We start from the raw sequence: 21045 nt of genomic DNA, 5'->3' as shown, positions 1-21045 counted from the left end.
GGTGACTCAGTGTCATACTTATCCTGATACCAGATTTGATCAGCGCAACCCTTTACACTACCCATCAAGTCCCAAATACAACCCCTGGATGAACCAGTAGACTAACAGGAACCAGTGAAGGTGCTTGTGGTCACACTGATGAGTGCCTATGGGAATGTTTTTATTTTTTTTATTTAACATTTATTTTACTTACAGTGCCTTGCGAAAGTATTCGGCCCCCTTGAACTTTGTGACCTTTTGCCACATTTCAGGCTTCAAACATAAAGATATAAAACTGTATTTTTGTGTGAAGAATCAACAACAAGTGGGACACAATCATGAAGTGGAACGACATTTATTGGATATTTCAAACTTTTTTAACAAATCAAAAACTGAAAAATTGGGCGTGCAAAATTATTCAGGGGCACCCTCAGCATACCTACTTCCCACAGCTATATGCAGATCAATTTCCCAAAACCTAATAATTATTATTTATTTGTAATTCAGGAACTCTGTCGGGGTCTTGAATTACTATTTAGAGTTAGAATAGTAGAATACACAAGGTGCAATTTCGAAATTTGGTTGTGGATCAGCAGTTTTTCTCTTGTCAAGTTAGTCACTACACAGTCACTCAATTAGCTCATGTCAGATAACATTTTTTAGATTGGTCAATTATTCGAGCCAGCTATCTAAACTTGAAGTAATCATGGTCGAATTACCGACTGGGCGGCCACCCACTCTCACTTAGGGCCCCCAAAAGGCTATGGCCGGCTCTGACTGCACGTGTGGGTATGGATCTGGGTACAAAGACCAGCAAGCTACTGCGCCCCTCATGATGAGTTCAGATTTTTTTGTGGCCCCCACTCCCATCAAAGTTGCCCATCCCTGGTTGAGACTATCTTATCACATTCACCTTGCTTGACAGTTATGTGGTGGAGGATGAAGAGTCTTTTTATATATATATATATATATATATATATATATATATATATATATATATATATATATATATATATATATATATTACTTGTAACAGCTTTTCACCAGCAGGGAGAGTAAAAACATGTTTTATTCAATATTATTCTGCAACATCAAGGGTTACAGTGTTTAACAGCAATAACTTAATTATGCAAGTGTAGGAGCAATAGTAGTAATTAGGAGGCAAAACTTACTTTGAAATCTAGGAACAAAGTTAAGTATTTTACTCCAATGAGAGGAGGCGAGGCAAAGGAAACGGAAGGCGAGGCATACTTTGTATATCTAATACAACTGCCATTTTGTTTTTCAGTTGAAGATCCAATGCAGCTACGGTTGTTCTTGTGAAAATGGCTTTATTCGACGTTTAGATATTGCTTTTAGTGTTTTTTTCTTAAATTGAAAAACTGTCTTGTTGAGAAGTAGTGGATGGTAGAGTAAAAGACCGAAGGACCAACTTTCCTTGTATATTGTGATTTAATTGTTCATGTTTACGTTAGGGTCTTCTGGCCTACAACGTTCTATTAGATTGGTACTGTAGCTAGCTAGTTATCTCGGTGGCAAAATGGCGGCGAATACGACCCAGACAGCTCCAGCTGCTAACTGGTAAGACCTACAATTATCAAGTTAAACATATCGAGCTTTCGAATATGTTCTCACTTTATTTTGACCTGTATTCTAGCTAGACATTAACATTTAACGTTCGAAGAAAGCCTGCGATTCGCAGAGTTCGTCTCGTTCCGTTAGTTAACGTAGCTAACTAGACAGTAAATTAACGTTAGCTAACTCCTACTTTCCTGCAGCTTCGTATCGGCTAGCCTTCTCTACTAGCAACACCACCAACTATGTAGTACGTAGTTATGATATACAAGGTAATTAGCTAACTGGGTCACAGTACAGTAACATCCATCCAATACTCTCACCAAGTTAACGTTATCTTCCTGGCCGGATCACAACAACTTCTAGTATCAACACGATTTTCATGTCTACGATGGGTCATCAAGAACCGGACCGGCCAGTTGAGCTTCTCTCTCAAGGCTTGGGCAGTATTGTCTAACTTGACAATGAATCACTTCTATAAGATTTGGAAATGGCCTAGCTAGTTGTCAGCAAGGTTACTGTCTCTTAAATAAAGGCAGGGCCAGGCGATGACTGTTTTATTTTGTACTAGCAGGGGTTATTGCTATTCATGTGGAGTCAAAGCACTCTTATTTTGAGATTCGCTCAACGTACCCTCTGCTAACAGAGACCACCAATGAGAATGTCCCATTTTATTTAGGGGCCACAGAAATAGCAGGCTTTGAACTTTATGTGTGTGGCAGGGCCATGCTCAAGCAGCTGAGATGCTCATTCAACAGGTTACCTTACTAAAATGTATTCATATGCACAAAGCAAAAATATGAACGCAACATGTAAAGTGTTGGTTTCATGAACTAAAATAAAAGATTCCAGAAATGTTCTGTATGCGCATAAAGCTTATTTATCTAAAATGTGCAAAAATTACATATGTTAGTCATCATTTTGCCTTTGCCAAGATAATCCATCCACCTGACAGGTGTGGCATATCAAGAAGCTGATTAAACAGCATGATCATTACACAGGTGCACCTTGTGCTGGGGGACAAAGGGTGACTCTAAAATGTGCAGTTTTGTCACACAACACAATACCACAGATGTGGGAAGTTTGGAGGGAATGTCCAACAGAGCTGTTTCCAAAGAATGTAATGTTTATTTCTTTACCATAAGCCACCTCCAATGTCGTTTTAGAGAATTTGACAGTAAGTCCAACGGCCTCACAAACGCACACCACGTGTAACCACGCCAGCCCAGGCTCTCCGCATCCGGCTTCTTCGTCTGCAGTATCGTCTGAGAACAGCCATCCGGACCGCTGATTAAACTGGGCTTGCACAAACTGTCAGAAGCTGTCTCAGGGAAGCGCATCTTCTTTTATGGTGTCATTTGGGCAAGTGATTTGCTGGTGTCAGCGTTGTGAACAGAGTGCCCCATGGTAGTGGTGGAGTTGTGGTATGGGCAGGACAACGAGCACAATTGCTTTTTATCGATGGCTGTTTCGATGCACAGAGATACCATGACGATATCCTGAGGCCCATTGTTGTGCCATTCATCTACCGCCATCACCTCAAGTTTCAGTATGATATTGCACGGCCCCATGTCGCAGGGGTCAATACACAATTCCTGGAAGCTGAAAATGACCCAGTTCTTCCATTGCCTGTATACTCACCAGACATGTCACCCATTGAGCATATTTGAGATGCTCTGGGTCGACGTGTATTACCGCGTCTTCCGGTCCCAGCCAATATACAGCGACTTCGCACAGCCATTGAAGAGGAGTGGGACAACATTCCACAGGCCACAATCACAGATCAACTCTCTGCAAAGGAGATGTGTTGTGCTGCATGAGGCAAATAGTGGGCACACCAGATACTGACTGGTTTTCTGATCCATTACTTTTTTTAAGGTGTCTGTGACCCAACAGATGCATATCTGTATTCCCAGTCATGTGAAATCCATAGATTAGGACCTAATACATTTATTTCGTTTTAGCTGCTGGGTTCCGTTTTAGCTCGTGGTGTTCTCAATTTTTATTAATCATCTGGGAAATGGGATGCAACCAGAAAAGTTGCATCTATATGCAGATAGTCTTACAGTTCCAGTCAAAAGTTTGGACACACCTACACATTCAAGGGTTTTTCTTTATTTTTACTATTTTCTACAGTGATGAATAATAGTGAAGACATCAACTGTGAAATAACACATGTGAAATCATGTAGTAATCAAAATATATTTTATGTTTGTCTTTATCGGAGTAGCCACCCTTTGCCTTGATGACGGCTTTGCACACTCTTGACATTCTCTTAACCAGCGGTTACCATACCTGGCCTGCTAGGTGGTTGCTACTTAGTCCCCAGGATATTTACAGTATTTGGCAAGACTGCCTTCTCGTCTTGTGCACCAGAGGCATGAAATAGTCTACAATCCATACTTCATCTAGATAAGTTAGTGCCACTGAATGAATTTTACATTTTGAAGGGAGTCTGTTACAATGGAGTGTAAAATGCATTTTAAAGCTGGATCATGTTGTGTTGTATGTTTTAATTTTGTGATGTATTGATTGTTGCTGCTGCCTTGGCCAGGACTCTGGATCTCAATGGGCTTTTCCTGGTTAAAAAATAATAACAAAAATAATACAAATTTCCTTTGAACTGTAACTCAGTAAAAGCTTTGAAATTGTTGCATTTATATTTTTATTCAGTGTAGTTACACATTTCCAAAAATAATCAATCTTATCTCTTGATTAAAGAATTGGTGTGCTGTAAATATTGCTGGTTTGGTGGTAGTATCTTCCAAGTTAACAAACCTGAAACTTGGTCATGTTAAATGTATCAGACAATTGTTTGGTTTCCGTACTGACTGACTGACAGTCACGTGTCTCCTGTCTGTTGTAGGTCGTATGACGCAGCAGCAGGTCCAGAGGGCCAGACAGTCTCGGAAAACCCAGAGTGGGAGAAGGCCAGACAGGCACTGGCCTCCATCAGCAAGACCCAGAGCGCCACCAAGACCGCTCAGGCCAACCGGACCACAGCACAGGTGTGTGTTTGCTTATGTGTCTGTTTTTTTGCTTCTCGGATGCTTTTGTTCACTTACTGTAATGCACATTACCTACGATAATGAAGTGAAATTCTGCTTATGAAGGGGTTTCATGTTTTGCAGATGGATGACAGTTCTATTAGTCTAATTCACAGGTTCCTAAACTGTTTTGGCCCGCGACCCCATTTTGATATACACTGCTCAAAAAAATAAAGGGAACACTTAAACAACACAATGTAACTCCAAGTCAATCACACTTCTGTGAAATCAAACTGTCCACTTAGGAAGCAACACTGATTGACAATAAATTTCACATGCTGTTGTGCAAATGGAATAGACAACAGGTGGAAATTATAGACAATTAGCAAGACACCCCCAATAAAGGAGTGGTTCTGCAGGTGGGGACCACAGACCACTTCTCAGTTCCTATGCTTCCTGGCTGATGTTTTGGTCACTTTTGAATGCTGGCGGTGCTTTCACTCTAGTGGTAGCATGAGACGGAGTCTACAACCCACACAAGTGGCTCAGGTAGTGCAGCTCATCCAGGATGGCACATCAATGCGGGCTGTGGCAAGGTTTGCTGTGTCTGTCAGCATAGTGTCCAGAGCATGGAGGCGCTAACAGGAGACAGGCCAGTACATCAGGAGACGTGGAGGAGGCCGTAGGAGGGCAACAACCCAGCAGCAGGACCGCTACCTCCGCCTTTGTGCAAGGAGGAGCACTCCCAGATCCCTGCGAAATGACCTCCAGCAGGCCACAAATGTGCATGTGTCTGCTCAAACGGTCAGAAACAGACTCCATGAGGGTGGTATGAGGGCCCGAGGTCCACAGGTGGGGGTTGTGCTTACAGCCCAACACCGTGCAGGACGTTTGGCATTTGCCAGAGAACACCAAGATTGGCAAATTCGCCACTGGCGCCCTGTGCTCTTCACAGATGAAAGCAGGTTCACACTGAGCACATGTGACAGACGTGACAGTCTGGAAACGCCGTGGAGAACGTTCTGCTGCCTGCAACATCCTCCAGCATGACCGGTTTGTCGGTGGGTCAGTCATGGTGTGTGGTGGCATTTCTTTGGGGGGCTGCACAGCCCTCCATGTGCTCGCCAGAGGTAGCCTGACTGCCATTAGGTACCGAGATGAGATCCTCAGACCCCTTGTGAGACCATATGCTGGTATGGTTGGCCCTGGGTTCCTCCTAATGCAAGACAATGTTAGACCTCATGTGGCTGGAGTGTGTCAGCAGTTCCTGCAAGAGGAAGGCATTGATGCTATGGACCGGCCCGCCCATTCCCCAGACCTGAATCCAATTGAGCACATCTGGGACATCATGTCTCACTCATCCACCAACAGACTGTCCAGGAGTTGGCGGATGCTTTAGTCCAGGTCTGGGAGGAGATCCCTCAGGAGAACATCCGCCACCTCATCAGGAGTATGCCCAGGCGTTGTAGGGAGGTCATACAGGCACGTGGAGGCCACACACACTACTGAGCCTCATTTTGACTTGTTTTAAGGACATTACATCAAAGTTGGATCGGCCTGTTGTGTGGTTTTCCACTTTAATTTTGAGTGTGACTCCAAATCCAGACCTCCATGGGTTGATACATTTGATTTCCATTGATCATTTTTGTGTGACTTTGTTGTCAGCACATTCAACTATGTAAAGAAAAAAGTATTTAATAAGAATATTTCATTCATTCAGATCTAGGATGTGTTATTTTAATGTTCCCTTTATTTTTTTGAGCAGTGTATATAAAAATGCGACCCAACCATGTAAAAAAAATGTTGCCATCAACGGCAAATGTTCACTTTTTAAATTGGGGCTATGACAGTCTATTACAATACAGTCTGACAGTACTTTTGACTAGGGATGCACAATATATTGGTGAACATATTGGAATCAGATGTTATTAGTTAAAAATGCCAACATCGGTATTGGCCCGATGTCTAGTTTAACGCCGATGTGCAAAACCAATGTCAAAGCTGATGCGCATACCTATATAACGTAGGTACATGACATAATGACGCCACGTAACATTTTGCACTACACGTTCAACACAGCATTCCTAACCTAGCCAACAATGTCTGCTGGTGTGGATTGAGCAGTCAACAAGTAGAGCAGTCATTTGAAAGAGTAAGAACATTTCAGAGAGAGAACTCAAAGGCGAAATCCATTTACGCCAAGATAATGGAATTCATTGCCCTTGACAATCAACTGTTCTCTGTCGTGGCTGATGTTGGCTTTCGCCGTTTGGTTGAGCACCGGTACACATGTTGCCCTACCGGAGTTACCCAGTAATGGCGTCACTGCTATTAGCTTCACGACGTACTATTGAACTCCGTTTGGGTCTTTTCATGTCAAAAAAGATGCACGTCAAATGACACTATTTGACGAGTCAAATGAGCTTTTAATTAGTGATGCACCGATATGACATTTTTGGCCGATACTGACATCTGATATTTTCTTTGCCAAAAAAACGATACTGATAACCGATGTTTAACATTTTTGTGGCCTTTTAAGCATTCTAGTACAGTTAAATAGTCAACACACACATGGACGCAGTGGTCTAAGGCACTGCATCTCAGTGCAAGAGGCGTCACTACAGTCCCTGGTTCGAATCCAGGCTGTATCACATCCGGCCGTGATTGAGAGTCCCATAGGGCGGCTCACAATTGGCCCAGTGTCGTCCGGGGTAGGCAGTCATTGTAAATAAGAATTTGTTCTTAACTGACTTGTCCAGTTAAATAAAGGTTACACACACACCAAACTGACCAAAACATTTATTTTGTTGGCATTTACCTATGTCTGTCTTTCCAGTAAAACATAATCAAAACCTATTTCTTTCACTTGCTGTGCTGTTTCGTTGTTCATTTGTTCAGTTGTTTCATTCTCAACCAGGATTTTTCATACTATGGAAAGCTGTTTGGGTCTTTGCGTGTCAAATAACACTATTTGACTTGTCAAATAAGCTTGTTGACAACTTGGAGTCATGCGATGATATGGTGTGTGGTCCACCCACTACAACTCGGGAAACCATGTAGTTTATTAGGCTACAGATGAAGTAAATTATGAAAGTGCACGCTGTGAGCTTGATTCTCCTTTACAGTCAATATCGAGGGTCTTTTTTTGAAAACTTTTTTTTATTTAACCAGGTAGGCAAGTTGAGAACAAGTTCTCATTTACAATTGCGACCTGGCAATAATGTAGACTATCCTACCTGCACAGCCTACCTGCACTGTATCTGTAAGCTGTTGGCTAGAGTGCATGTGCCAAGACCAGAATAGGAAAATGTGCTATTTAACGAAACAGTTTGTGACAAAACTATCGGTAGAGTTGAAGATGCAATGAAAACACACTGAACGTTTAATTTTTATTAGATATATGAAAACTTAAGTGAAAAATTACATTTTGTGTGCACTATGTCATAAAGCACAGATTTCTCCAACAAGTCCGTTTGGTGGAAACACACCACTGGAGGGAAAATGTGCATATTTTATTTGTGGATTTTAGAATATGCGCATTAAAATGTGTTGCCAATTGGATGGAAATCTAACTAGTGATGTGCTTTTTCCTCCAGTCTGATTTGGTGACTGTTGGTCCATTCTCTTATGAGTTCTGCGTGAGTTGTGGGCATTGTAGAGTGAAACAGAATACACATAAACCTCAGGAACATATATTTCAGTCATGGGGCCATAATATTTTGTAGCTTAAACCATTCCAAAAAAGAGCCATATTTATAGTCAAAAGACCTGAAGCAGCTCGGTTTCTTACAACCCCATTTAGCAGCTACTGAATGTTGCTGACGTAACCCCGGTTCTATGAACCAAGCACTTTTTTTTTTTTACTTGAACGTTTCTCCCGTGACCCCATTTTTAAATGAAATGCTTGTATCCACAAAGCGTCTCAAAGTAAGAGTGCTGATCTTGGATCAGGTCCCAACCTGTGTATGTAGTCTTATTGATTAAGATTCTAAAAGGCAAAACTGATCCTAGCTCAGCACTCCTAGTCTGAGGCTTTGTGGATACGGGCCCAGGTCTTCCTGGCTTTATACCCGAATATGATTCAAATGGACGAGTAGGCTTTCATTCTGATTTAATCTCTCATCACTTAGTAAGTTGTCTGTTTGTGTTTCCAGGCTGGTCAGTTTCAGCCTGCAGTTACTGAGTCCACAGCCATACAGCAGCAGCAACAGCAGCAGTACTACCAGCAGTGGTACCAACAGAACCAGCAGCAACCGTATCCTGGATACACCTACCCCTACAATTACTACTACCCCATGGCGCCGGGCCCTGTACGTGTACATATCCTCCACACCCTCCACATTTCAGATTAACTGTAATGTAGTCCTTGGTAATGATTTCCGCGACACTGATGCCGGCTTTATGCACTATAGCGTTTAGATAAGGAATTAGAATTGTTAGATTTAGCCTACACATTACAAAACCGGCACTTTGCAACTAAAAAATCTATGAACTGTTAATACATGATACCCCAACAGAATACACAACATAAAACCATTGGTTGAAGCCAAGCCAGTACCATATTTGAAGTGTGTTTTCCTCTGATTCTCCAGTATGGTGGTGGTGGCTATCCTCCTCAGGGCCAGTATGGTGTACCTCCAGGACCTTACCCCTCTCCCACCACTCCAACTGGACAGGTAACCATCAGAAAACTGCTACTGTTGCTACTTAAATCAAGTTTTCAGTTTACTTCACTCTTCCTCTATTGCAGTTTATGAATTATTGACTAAATGAGTCCCCAATGCCAGGCGTTTGTGTAAAAATGACTTTCTGTGTCCGGACAGAAGTGCGCCAAGGATCAAATGCATGAATTAAGATGCTATTGATGACTGGCATTTGAATAATGTTCTATTTCTACACTGACAAGCGTCACAAATTATCTCACACTGTAAGGTACAACCCTACACTGTTGATTGGTCAATGTGTCATGCTGCCTTGTTGACAAAATTACTGAGCGGCACAGATTACTGTTTGGTTTGAGAAGGGGCACAGATTACTGTTTGGTTTGAGAAGGGGCACAGATTATTGTTTGGTTTGAGAAGGACGCTCCTCCCTCCCCGCTTTCGACCGATGACGTAGCGGGCCTTTACCCGGTGCCTCGCGGCTCAGCATAATGTAATCCTCCCACTAAGAATATGTCTGGAGCTGAAGTCTGTTGCAGTTAGAATGTTTTGCTCTGCAGTTCTCCTTTCATATCGAGATATTCTCAGTTTTAAGTTTTTGGAATCTCTGCAGTTTATTACCTTTTTCACAAGTTTCTTTTCCCACATCTATTATTTGTCCCTACCTTCCCAGCCTCCATCCCTGCCCGTGATGGATGACCAGTCCTCCAGCTACCCCTCTCAGCCCCAACCCCCTCCTCCTGCTGCACCTCAACCACCCCCCCAGAGCCCCACCAGCTCTGAGCAGCCCCCACCCCCCCCTCCCCCAGCCATCCCTCCCCCTCCCAACTCCCAGTACCCCCTTCATCCAGGGCAGAACTCTTACAACCCCAACAACCCCATGCCCTACCCCAACAATGACCCCAACCAGATGAGAGGTTACAACCACAACCAGGGCAGGCCCAGCTATGGGCAGAGCTACCAGACTCAGAACTCGTACCAGCAGCAGCAGAATAACAACCAACACCAGCAACAAGGACAGGGTCAGTATGGACCAGGAGCTGGGAGAGGAGAGGCCAACAAAAACAAGAACCATCAACAACAACAGCCACAGCAACAAGGACCGCAGCTCTGGCACCGCATGAAACGTAAGTGTGTGAGGGTATTGAGTTGTGTGTGTGTGTGTGTGTGTGTGTGAGGGTATCTCAAGCATGTTTTTTTCTGTCAGCTTATCATTGTATTTGTTTCCCATCACTTGGTGTTATTTTCTTTGTTTCAATGCCTTCATTGTTTTCCACAGATGCACCTGGAGCAGGTGCGATGAAGTTCAACATTCCCAAGCGACCCTACGTCATGACCAATCAAAGTTTCCCTCCTGGGGAACAACCCACTGGATTGGCTGCTACTCCTTCCTCCCCAGCTGCTGCTCCTGCGACACCTGGCGGTGCCCAGACACGGTGAGGAGACAGCTACTAATGACACCAATATATCGGTCTTTACTATCCTTAATACCTACTGGGGAAGAATGAAGTATCTCTACTCATGATCAGAAGATGACAGGGGTTTAAAATCTGCATCCAATAGATTTCAGAAGTACCATGTCCCCCTAGTACTCCCAAACCAGTTTCCTTTCTCCCTGATTTACTGTTGCAGTGCTGATTATAAAAATTATTCCCTCAGGCCCCAGGACTGGCCCCAGGCGATGAAGGAGTATGTCCAGCGCTGCTTCACAGCCTGTGAGAATGAGGAGGACAAGGACCGCACCGAAAAGGGTCTGAAGGAGGTCCTACAGAAAAGACTACAGGATGGGTCTGCCTACACCATCGACTGGGACCGCGAGCCTCTGCCTGAGTGAGTGGAGCAGTTGTTCTTGAAAAAGCCTGATGTTTCACTGTCTAGGAACTTAGCCTGATGTTTCACTGTCTAGGAACTTAGCCTGATGTTTCACTGTCTTGGCACTTAGCCTGGGGTTTCACCGTCTAGGCACTTAGCCTGGGGTTTCACTGTCTAGGAACTTAGCCTGATGTTTCACTGTCTAGGAACTTAGCCTGATGTTTCACTGTCTAGGCACTTAGCCTGATGTTTCACTGTCTAGGCACTTAGCCTGATGTTTCACTGTCTAGGAACTTAGCCTAATGTTTCACTGTCTAGGCACTTAGCCTGATGTTTCACTGTCTAGGAACTTAGCCTAATGTTTCACTGTCTAGGCACTTAGCCTGGGGTTTCACCGTCTAGGCACTTAACCTGGGGTTTCACTGTCTTGGCACTTAGCCTGGGGTTTCACCGTCTAGGCACTTAGCCTGGGGTTTCACTGTCTTGGCACTTAGCCTGGGGTTTCACTGTCTTGGCACTTAGCCTGGGGTTTCACCGTCTAGGCACTTAGCCTGGGGTTTCACTGTCTTGGCACTTAGCCTGGGGTTTCACCGTCTAGGCACTTAGCCTGGGGTTTCACCGTCTAGGCACTTAGCCTGGGGTTTCACTGTCTAGGCACCTAGCCTGGGGTTTCACCGTCTAGGCACTTAGCCTGGGGTTTCACTGTCTAGGCACCTAGCCTGGGGTTTCACCGTCTAGGCACTTAGAAAGCCTGAATCCCCTTTTGGAGACCAAATGCCTAATTTCTGCCTAAGCCCTATCAAGAGGTGCTAGTCATCCTAATCCCTTCTATCCTCTCTCTCCGTCCAGACTGAAGGCCAAGCAGTCTCGCTGGGAGGCTGTACCCACCCAAAGGACTCTGGAGAGTTCTGTGGGCCGTGGTGGGGGTACAGGTGGGGCTACGCGTGGCAGGGGTGGTGGGGCCAGGCTGGGACACTACAGGAACGTCTTCTCCCAGAGAAGCCCCTCATCCAGCTCCTCAGGCTCCTCCTCTCGCTCCCCCTCTCCCTCCCACAACCGACACAGGGACCGCAATGGCCAGAGACACAGGCGCAGGTGAGAGACAGTGTGTTTGTATGTTTTGGGTTAGTCCAGTGATTATTATTATTGATTTATTTTCATAATTGTCTAGGTGTATTATTTGTCCCAACCTGCTTTGTTATAGGTCAAATATTCCCCTTAGTATACTATACTAAGGGGAATATTTGACCTATAACAAAGCAGGTTGGGACAAATAATACACCTAGACAATTAGTATAATCATAGCCACTCTAAAAAGAGAAAGTATGCTGTGTAGTTTTGTTGTAATGTCCTGTTCGTTCTCCTCTTCCAGTGACTCTGAGTCCCAGTCGGACAGCAGCATGTCCAGTGACCTCCGAACCCAGCTTCCCCGGCGCAATCAGAAAGGAGGGCGTGGCCGTGGGGGCGACAGGGACCGAGGCAGAGGGGGTGGAGAGAGGGGACGAGGAAGGGGCGGAAGAGGCAACAGAGGACGGAGGTAAACGAGCATGTTTTGGCCTAAAAAAAAATCCAGACTAAACGTTTTGCATGTCAGCAATCGAGTTTTCAAGATATGCAACTTTCAAAATACAGAAATATAGCCGGAATAATGCATTTTGCATCATATGATGCCAAACTTGGCTGTATTTTGAAAGTGATACATCTTGAAAACTTGATTGCTGACATGCAAAACATTCTGGGACTATATCAACAATGGACTAATGAAACAAATAATAAAAGCTAGTTTTGGGTGAGATCTTCTTTCAAGTCATTGGCCTTGACTCACCCACAGACTGATATTCACCTTTCCCTCATTGTGCTGATCACATTTTGGCTTCTCTTCTCAGAAACATGGATGACGCTAACTCCACCGTCCTGGGCAAGAAGAGGAAAGGTGGGAACGCCGGCCTGGACTTCCACGACCCCCACCGGGAGGCCAAGAAACAAAGCCGAGCGGCACGCTTCCACAACACCAAGATGCGCTCAGAGCCCCTGGTGCTGTCCATCAACAACCTGGAGCTGCCCAAGGAGGACCTGAGCTGGGACGACTGCCCCATCGTGGGCACCTGCCAAGAGATCACCAAGATCTACCTGAGACTCACCTGTGCCCCCGACCCTGCCACCGTGCGTCCCGTATCTGTGAGTATCGCCTGTCACGTGGAATGAGAGGATCCTTATTTGAGGCCTCCCTTCAGATTGTGTGATGTTTGTCTCCTAATCCCCTGTCTCTGGCCAGGTGCTGAGGAAGTCTCTGTTGGCTGTGAAGGCCCACTGGAAGACCCGTCAGGACTACCCCTACGCCTGTGAACAGATGAAGTCCATACGACAGGACCTCACGGTCAGTTTACTACATGTCCTTTTTAGTTGAGTCGAACAGGCACTTTGTCCTATCTCGGTATATGAGGATATGAAAACAGGAGGCGTCTCTCCTCCTTTCAGGTCCAAGGAGTTCGTACAGAGTTCACAGTGGAAGTATACGAGTGCCATGCACGCATCGCTCTGGAAAAGGTGAGAGGTCCTCTCCATACACTGTCCCCCTTCTCTACCTCGTATTTGCCGTCAGGCGTTGTATTTGAGTTTAAAGGTGCGGTGTCGTACTAGATGTGCATTCTTCTCTAAATGTTTGCGTTGTTACCAGGGCGACCATGCAGAGTTCAACCAGTGCCAGATGCAGCTGAAGGCCCTGTATAAGGACAACCCGTCAGAGAACATAGGGGAGTTCACTGCTTACAGACTACTCTACTATATCTTCACTAAAAACTCTGGAGGTAACTTACCACCTGCCTGATATTCCTCATCAATCATTATATTTCTGCATTGGATTTTGGCTCGCATAGAATTGAGCTTAATGTCCGGATTTTCTTGGTTACGTGTTTGCCCCCCACACACAGACATCACGACTGAGCTGGTGTACCTGACTGCGGCGCTGCGGGCGGATGAGTGTGTGTCCCACGCGCTCTCCCTCCGCGCCGCCTGGGCTCTGGGAAACTTCCACCGGTTTTTCCAGCTCTACCGGAGAGCCCCACGCATGGCATCCTACCTCATAGACAAGTTTGTAGAGAGGGAGAGGATGATCGCTCTCAGGGCCTTATTCAAAACGTACGCCAGAGGCCTTTCCTACAAACTCCATGGTTCCTAACAATTCATCATTTTATGTAATTGTATGTAGGATAGAAATGGTCCCACTTTAAATTGCCTCTCCCCCTCTGTTTTCCCAGATTCAGACCAGACTTGCCGGTGGAGTATGTGCAGTCCAGTCTGGGCTTCCTTTGTTTAGACTCTTGCATGGCCTTCCTCACAGGCCTGGGGGTCACCTTCTTCCCCTCTGACCCCAGCAAGATAGACTGCAAGATCAGCTCAGCCTGTCTGGCAGCCTCCTGAGGGGGTGGGGGGTTTACCGGGGAGGGGGGAAAGCACACTAAAGTGAGATAGACAGGGTCAGGAATGTACCCTACAGTTCTACTGCACTACACTTCAGGAGGGAGACTAGTGGTTAGACTGAAACTACAATTTAGTCCTGTAGAAAGAGGGAGATATGCACTAGGACCCACTAAATCACTTAGGGCTGAAATTCAGTGAGGATCCCACCCACAGATGCAATGTGCTCACAGATATGGACTGTATAACAAGAGTGGGGGAGATTATCTGCATACATGCTGCACATCAAAAACATTTAGAATAGCTTAGTCCCACATCTCTGATCAGCTCAAGATATGAATTATACCTTCGACTTAGAACATTTTAATGACGAACAGATGATGTTAGGCATTAGTTAAATTTAAGACCCGAAGATCAAGCGCCAACTCACACAGATCAGGGAACAGCGTAGCCTCAAGGTCTCCCATCCACTATCGCTCTCAGAAGTTTTAAGCTAACAGTGTTCTGTTATGTTTTTCCTTCCCTCAAGTCAACAGCCTCAAACTCATGCGAAGACAAGCCTTGAGAACCCAAGAGGGAGATGAAAACGAAATGAGCTAAAGTCATCCCTCAAGCCCTCATCCAACAGGCTGCTCATCCACTCCAAAACCAAACCATCAACCAGAGAAGAGGTTTGTCTGTTCAGGTGTTCGGCTCTAGAGACTGTGCTAGCCCTTTGCTGCTTTCAGGAAGCCTTTGTGATCCAGCGTCCAATCCGGGAGAGGAGGAGATGGTGGTTTGTATGTCCTGTCCCCCCTTCCCTCAAGCTGTCTACGATTGGCGATCAGGTGGGGAAAGTTACCCCCACTTCCTGTTCCTGCGTAGCCCTGCACACTTGTCACCCCTGAAAGGTATTGACTGAGAAATCTAAAGGTTCTGATTGGCTCCTTGCCCAGGTTGGCCACAGCCATCCTTACCCCACAGTTGTCCGCTACCCACAGTCCCCTGCTTCACCCTTCAACAGTCGTCACCCAGAGTTCACCAAAGTTTGACCACAAAGTTTACATCCCAGTTATATCTGCTTTAATATAGAAGATCTCCAAGCTTGGCGTCTAGTCCCTTCTGGTAGGCATTGACTTATAAAGTGTGATGGTGGATACAGTCCCCTAATATTTACCAAGAATGGCCTCTGCAATCCCTCGGTATGTGTCCAGGAGGCAGGATATCCACCTATAGTCCATCTATCCCCTGAGAGCAGACAAGGAGGCAGTCTCCCACCCCTTAAGAGTACCAAATAACCAAGTTGAGGCCCTGAGCGAGCCTGTGGTGTTTCCTGAGTTACCCGATCAACAGCCCCCTCAGCAGCATGGAATAGCAGTCGTCAAGCACTCCCATCACACAGGAAGAAGTCAGCTCCATCAAGATGGTGGCAAAGTCTTCACCTTCAAATATGGTGGCTGGATCAGTCCCGCCACACAACAGATGGAGATGAGATCGCTGTCTGTGCAGATGGCAGCAACGTCTGGGTTTGTATGCTCCACACTCCGTTCAATAAGGCTGAGTATGTATGTATGGCTGGTAAGAAAAATGACTCTTGGTGTGCTGGAAGGAGGTGGAGGACAGCACGGAAAAGATCACCTGGTATTCACTATTGGCTCATTCACAAACACTAACCATTGGTTTGGGTTAAGGTGTATGATATCAAGTTTATGGTAATTACTTAAATTCCATCCACATGATGATAGTGTGTCTGAAATTGTGATATAAAATTAAGGGTGCCAGTATTAACACCCCTCATTTTTAAAAGAATGATGAAGCCAAACTGTCAAATTATGCAGGTGCAGATACACAAATTCAGGTTTAAAAGGTAACTGTCCTCAATTGAAAATTGTCATTCTGCCACAAAACATTAGTTTAGGACATTAATGTTGACGGCTAAAGCATACAAGACTGCCTATCAAATGTTTGTCTGTAATCAAATAATCTGCTTATTTATTTAAAGCTAAGAAATCATGTGATATTTTTAAAACCCCATTGCAGACATTTTGGTTTTCAGTAAAGGCAGGTGAGAGTGAAGGATTGTAAGAGTAGTTTTGGGGTCCTATCCAGCAGTTATACATTAGGCTACATCCCTGTGTATACTCTTGATAAGATCTGATGCGAGGAGACTAGTGTGGAGAGTTAATTGTAAATCAACAATTGTCAATACATAAATAGAACCTAGAAATGGAACATGAGTTGGTGATATCAGTTGATCTAATATCAGCATATATACCCCTTGTTTTCAGGCATGACTTTGAAGGGTATTAACTTGATTCGCATCAAAGCTCGAGATATTTTAGTGAGTTCAGTTCCATTGCGGAGATATCAAATGTATTTGTCACATGCACTGAATACAACCGGTTCAGACTGAAATGCTTCCCTGCGAGCCCTTTCCCAACAATGCAGAGATAAAAAGTACGAAAAATTATATAAATACAAAAAGGATTTGGTAACACAATAAAATAACTAACGAGGCTATACACAAGATAGGACTCAACTTTCAGGATGAACAGAAGTCTGTGCTGTAACAAATGTCCTGTGTGCTCATCTATAGAGTAGATGTGTCAGTATCTAATGTACATTGTTATGGATTCAGTTGGCCTTGTTATGGATTCAGTTGGCCTTGTTATGGATTCAGTTGACATTGTTATGGATTCAGTTCGCCTTTATTCATTGGACATTTTGATATGTTTTATGTTTACCAGGGCAAGTGTAATTTTGACAAACGTATATGGTGAATGAGAAGCTGAAGCATTTTAGATATGGGTAATAAAAAATGTATTCTTAAGACAATTGATGTGAATATGTAAATTATAGTTACAAATCTAAAGTTGGATGATTTGGAATACATTGCCTGTTTTTGATATTGCCGTGGATTTAAATGGGGAATTGATAGTAACTGCTTTTTGTAGTGCCAACACTTGCGTGGTTTCTACTCTATATTTTTGACCGCTTATTCAATAAGTGTGATGGGCAGGTGTATATTTTGGGCTTTTACAGGGATTGAAAATGGGATATTTGCTGTATAAACCAAATATTTTTCTTGCCAAATTTCCCTTAGATATGCACACTTGGTTGACCACTTTCATTTCTTACTCATTTTTTAAAATGCTAATCTTTTGTAAACCATTTTTGTTTTTAGATTTGATTTACTGCATTTCTGTGTCATCTCAACCTTTCTGGCTTTCTGTACTCATGAACCTCTTGCGGTGGTATTCAAAGTCAGCATCGCGACCCATGAGGGAAATGCAAAAAACATTCATAGGTCATATTGTATGGGACAATATAGAAACGATTTTGAAAAGGATAATTTGAAAAATTCATTTTTATTGAGTAAATGTATTTATTGGTTTATTTTCATTTCGATGAGATGAACATGTAATGAATTGAAGGTACTATTTTTTTAAAGGGTGTCAGTAGGTTTGGAAATTCTTCTGGCCCAAAAAATAGTTCCCCAGAAATTCTGGTGGAAAAAAATGGTGTCCCCACTGAAAAAGTTTGAATATCACTGCCTTAGAGATAAGTAATGTACTAAAACCACTACACAACATCCTGATGGCAAGAGAAAGGTTTGGTTGAAGGCACTGCACTCCCATCAGCAAAGAAACAAACTTGTTGTGTTGCTCAAGTCTCCCGTTTGTCAATTTCTTTGGAAGTAGTTTGTCAAAGAGCAAACCCAGACATGTTTCAGATTAACAGTGACTTGGCTGGTGTGAGTCAGTGTTTTGATATGGGAACATATCAATATGGTATTGTCATTATGTTATTATTATTCTTAATGATTGGATTGAGAGCCTGTGAGAGAGAGAGAGAGAGATATATATATATATATATATATATATATATATATATATATATATATATATATATCGACTGCAGGATCCGTTTCAATATGAATGTCTGGATGAGTAATCAGTCTTCTCAGCTCAACTCAACTCGTCTACCCATTTATAGATCCCTTTGTTTCATTTGACTGGCACTATTTTGTGTGATATGTGCTCTTGTTTCGGTCTCTTCGGTCATTAATTTCAGCAGTTGTACTCATGACTCAACTTGTCCCTTCTCTCATCTTCTTATTCTCTGTCCCTCTTTACTTTGCCCCACTCCCGTCACCAGTTCCTTTCTCTTATTTTTCTTCTTGCAGTACTGCATTACAGGAGCAAAAGGAATGTGAAAAGAGAGCACCTCCCAGCCTCCAGAAGCAAGCTGGAGAGAGGGAAAAGTGTGAGAAATGCAAGACTTGATACTGCCAACTCAAGTTCAAGCCATTTTGTCAATATGACCTGAAATGTTGCTGTGTCTTATCCATGGGAGCCTGACTTCAATTGTTTTAGTCAAGTCTTTTCAATGTATTTTATTTGACTATTCTTAACTTGAATCAAGAAAACATTCAATGTCAGATTTTTTTCCACTCTAGTTTGCCAGAAACAATTTTGGAACACTGTTGCACGTTCTGTCTATAGTTAGGAAGGCCTATACCTCTAAACCATCATATGTGTTAATGTATACTGTTTGTCCAGAAACATTTGTATGTGTTCTTGTTTTTCATAACCAGGGTGTTCTCTAGAAATTGCTTTGTCATTATGTCAACTTCTCAAGTACAGATAAATATTTGGTATGGCAACCTTTTTTGGTCAGTGAATATTTGGCGTCTCTGTAACCTTGATGTATTTTTGTCAGCTGCCTCATGTGGTCTACCTGTAAATTAATTTGCCTGCATTTGGTATTTGTCGTAATACAATGGGAGTTATTTTAACTTAGAAACCCATTCATTGGTATCTCTAGCATGTAAACTACTTTTCGGGATTTGAAATGGATCTGGACATACAGCACACAATTTCCATTATATCAAGGAAAACACATTCTAGATATTTTTTTTCTTATCTGCTTATATTTGGTCACAGTCCTTTTAAGTTTTGAGTAGTCCGGTAGTAGTTGGCTCCCATATCAGAATGTTGCTCTGTCTTGCTCTGTACCTTTCCTAAACAGGATGCTTTTCTGTCTTGTCTCTGTTGATTTCAGACACCTCTTCAACAGTGAAGTCAAGTTGGTCAGATGTTTAACATTGCAGAACCTCTCATCTCACATTGATGCTTTAGTTCTGATACATTCATATTTTTTGTTCAATAATGGTTTATAACTGTACATTTCCATTTAACTAACAATGCTTCTCCTTTTTAAAATGTGCTGCTCCTTCTTACTCGCTCAACTGTTCCTTCTGACACCTGTAGGTTTGTTTTTTTCCCTCTCTTGAACTTCTTGAAGCCCATCACTGTAACTCCTGCCTCCATTTGTCCTATTAGACTGCACTTGAACAATTCCCTTTTACTTCAGCCTGATGCGCCGGTTCATTTTTAATTCTTCAATGTCTTTAGTGGATTTATTCTGTTGCTCCTTTTCTCTCCTCTTCTTACCTGCATGTGTCCCCTCCCTCTTCCCTTCTATCAGAATATCTCCTTTCTCCACCCTCTTCATGTTGAGTATCTGTTTGCTAGTGACTATTGTTGCTGAGTAACTATCCATTCTCGGTAGTAAGTATTGCTTCTACGCTGCTCAGGTGGTTTCTGTTGCAGCTAGCTGAAACTAAAGGATATACTTGCAAAATATCCCTCCTCCCCAGTCTCAACCCTCCCTGGATTGTATTTGAAATGAAATACTCCCGTTTTGTAAATACTGTGTACATATGTATTTTTTTCTTGAACCTAATAAAATACATTTAGAAATAAGTATTGTTTGAGTTATAGACATGACATGTTGCACTTCTACTTAATGTAAAAATTGTTGCTCAAGATTGATATTGTATCAAACCCAGACTACTCAAACTAAACATTGTTAAAGGCATTTTATTTTTTTTTAAATCCGAACTGAGAGACAGCAATGGACAATCATTACAGGGACAGTTCAGTGAGTTGATTGACGTCAAAATCCTGAAATTCTGGCTTTCATGTCACTGATTAACATTATTGCACTGTTTCTAGGGATTGGCACTGAACTTAAATTCAAGGAACAATATTAAATGTCAAAACAATGGCCGAAGTAAAAACATTAAAATAAATAGCTCCGTTTGACCAGAGAGCAGTTGGAAAAGACATGCAAAATAAGGAAGAGGAAATTGAGTAGGCTGAAGAAGCAACAAGCACTAAAGCTACAAGCCAAGGAATAGCTAACTACTAAAAGATGAAAGCAGTTTTTCACAGGAGCTAAGAAGTCAGGAAAGCATTCAGAACAGGTAAATGGAGAAGAAAAACAGCATAACAGATAAACTAAACACAAAGCTGAAAGAGGACCTAAAAGGGACAGAGTGGAGCAGTAGAAAAGAGGACCTAAAGAGGGGGATGAGAAGAGGACTAGAGGAGCAGAGGGAAAGAGGACCTAAAGAGGGGGATGAGAAGAGAGGACTAGAGGAGGAGCAGAGGGAAAGAGGACCTAAAGAGAGGACTAGAGGGAAAGAGGACCTAAAGAGGGGGATGAGAAGAGAGGACTAGAGGAGGAGCAGAGGGAAAGAGGACCTAAAGAGGGGGATGAGAAGAGAGGACTAGAGGAGGAGCAGAGGGAAAGAGGACCTAAAGAGGGGGCTGAGAAGAGGACTAGAG

The 21045-nt window shown here is 43.3% G+C and overlaps 1 protein-coding gene across 2 annotated transcripts; it reads left to right on the top strand.

The window, feature by feature from the left end:
• Nucleotides 1-1237: 1237 nt before the first annotated feature.
• On the top strand, nt 1238-20178 carry LOC139421410 (leukocyte receptor cluster member 8 homolog). 2 transcript variants are annotated; one of them, XM_071172281.1, is made up of 16 exons: nt 1238-1560; nt 4421-4562; nt 8696-8851; nt 9134-9217; nt 9876-10329; nt 10482-10638; nt 10862-11032; nt 11864-12109; nt 12387-12551; nt 12901-13192; nt 13290-13391; nt 13493-13561; nt 13692-13821; nt 13945-14152; nt 14272-17074; nt 17117-20178. In XM_071172281.1, the coding sequence occupies exons 1-15, from the start codon at nt 1520-1522 to the stop codon at nt 14432-14434; spliced, it is 2580 nt and encodes an 859-aa protein (XP_071028382.1). In that variant the 5' UTR covers nt 1238-1519; the 3' UTR covers nt 14435-17074; nt 17117-20178. The 2 variants fall into 2 exon arrangements, with proteins under 2 accessions (XP_071028382.1, XP_071028392.1); XM_071172291.1 differs by having other exon boundaries at nt 1259-1560; nt 14272-15102; nt 18569-20178.
• Nucleotides 20179-21045: the final 867 nt, after the last annotated feature.

Source organism: Oncorhynchus clarkii, chromosome 2, assembly GCF_045791955.1.
Source record: "Oncorhynchus clarkii lewisi isolate Uvic-CL-2024 chromosome 2, UVic_Ocla_1.0, whole genome shotgun sequence".
NCBI classification, from domain to species: Eukaryota; Metazoa; Chordata; class Actinopteri; order Salmoniformes; family Salmonidae; genus Oncorhynchus; species Oncorhynchus clarkii.
This window is presented reverse-complemented; position numbering and strand designations above follow the sequence as displayed.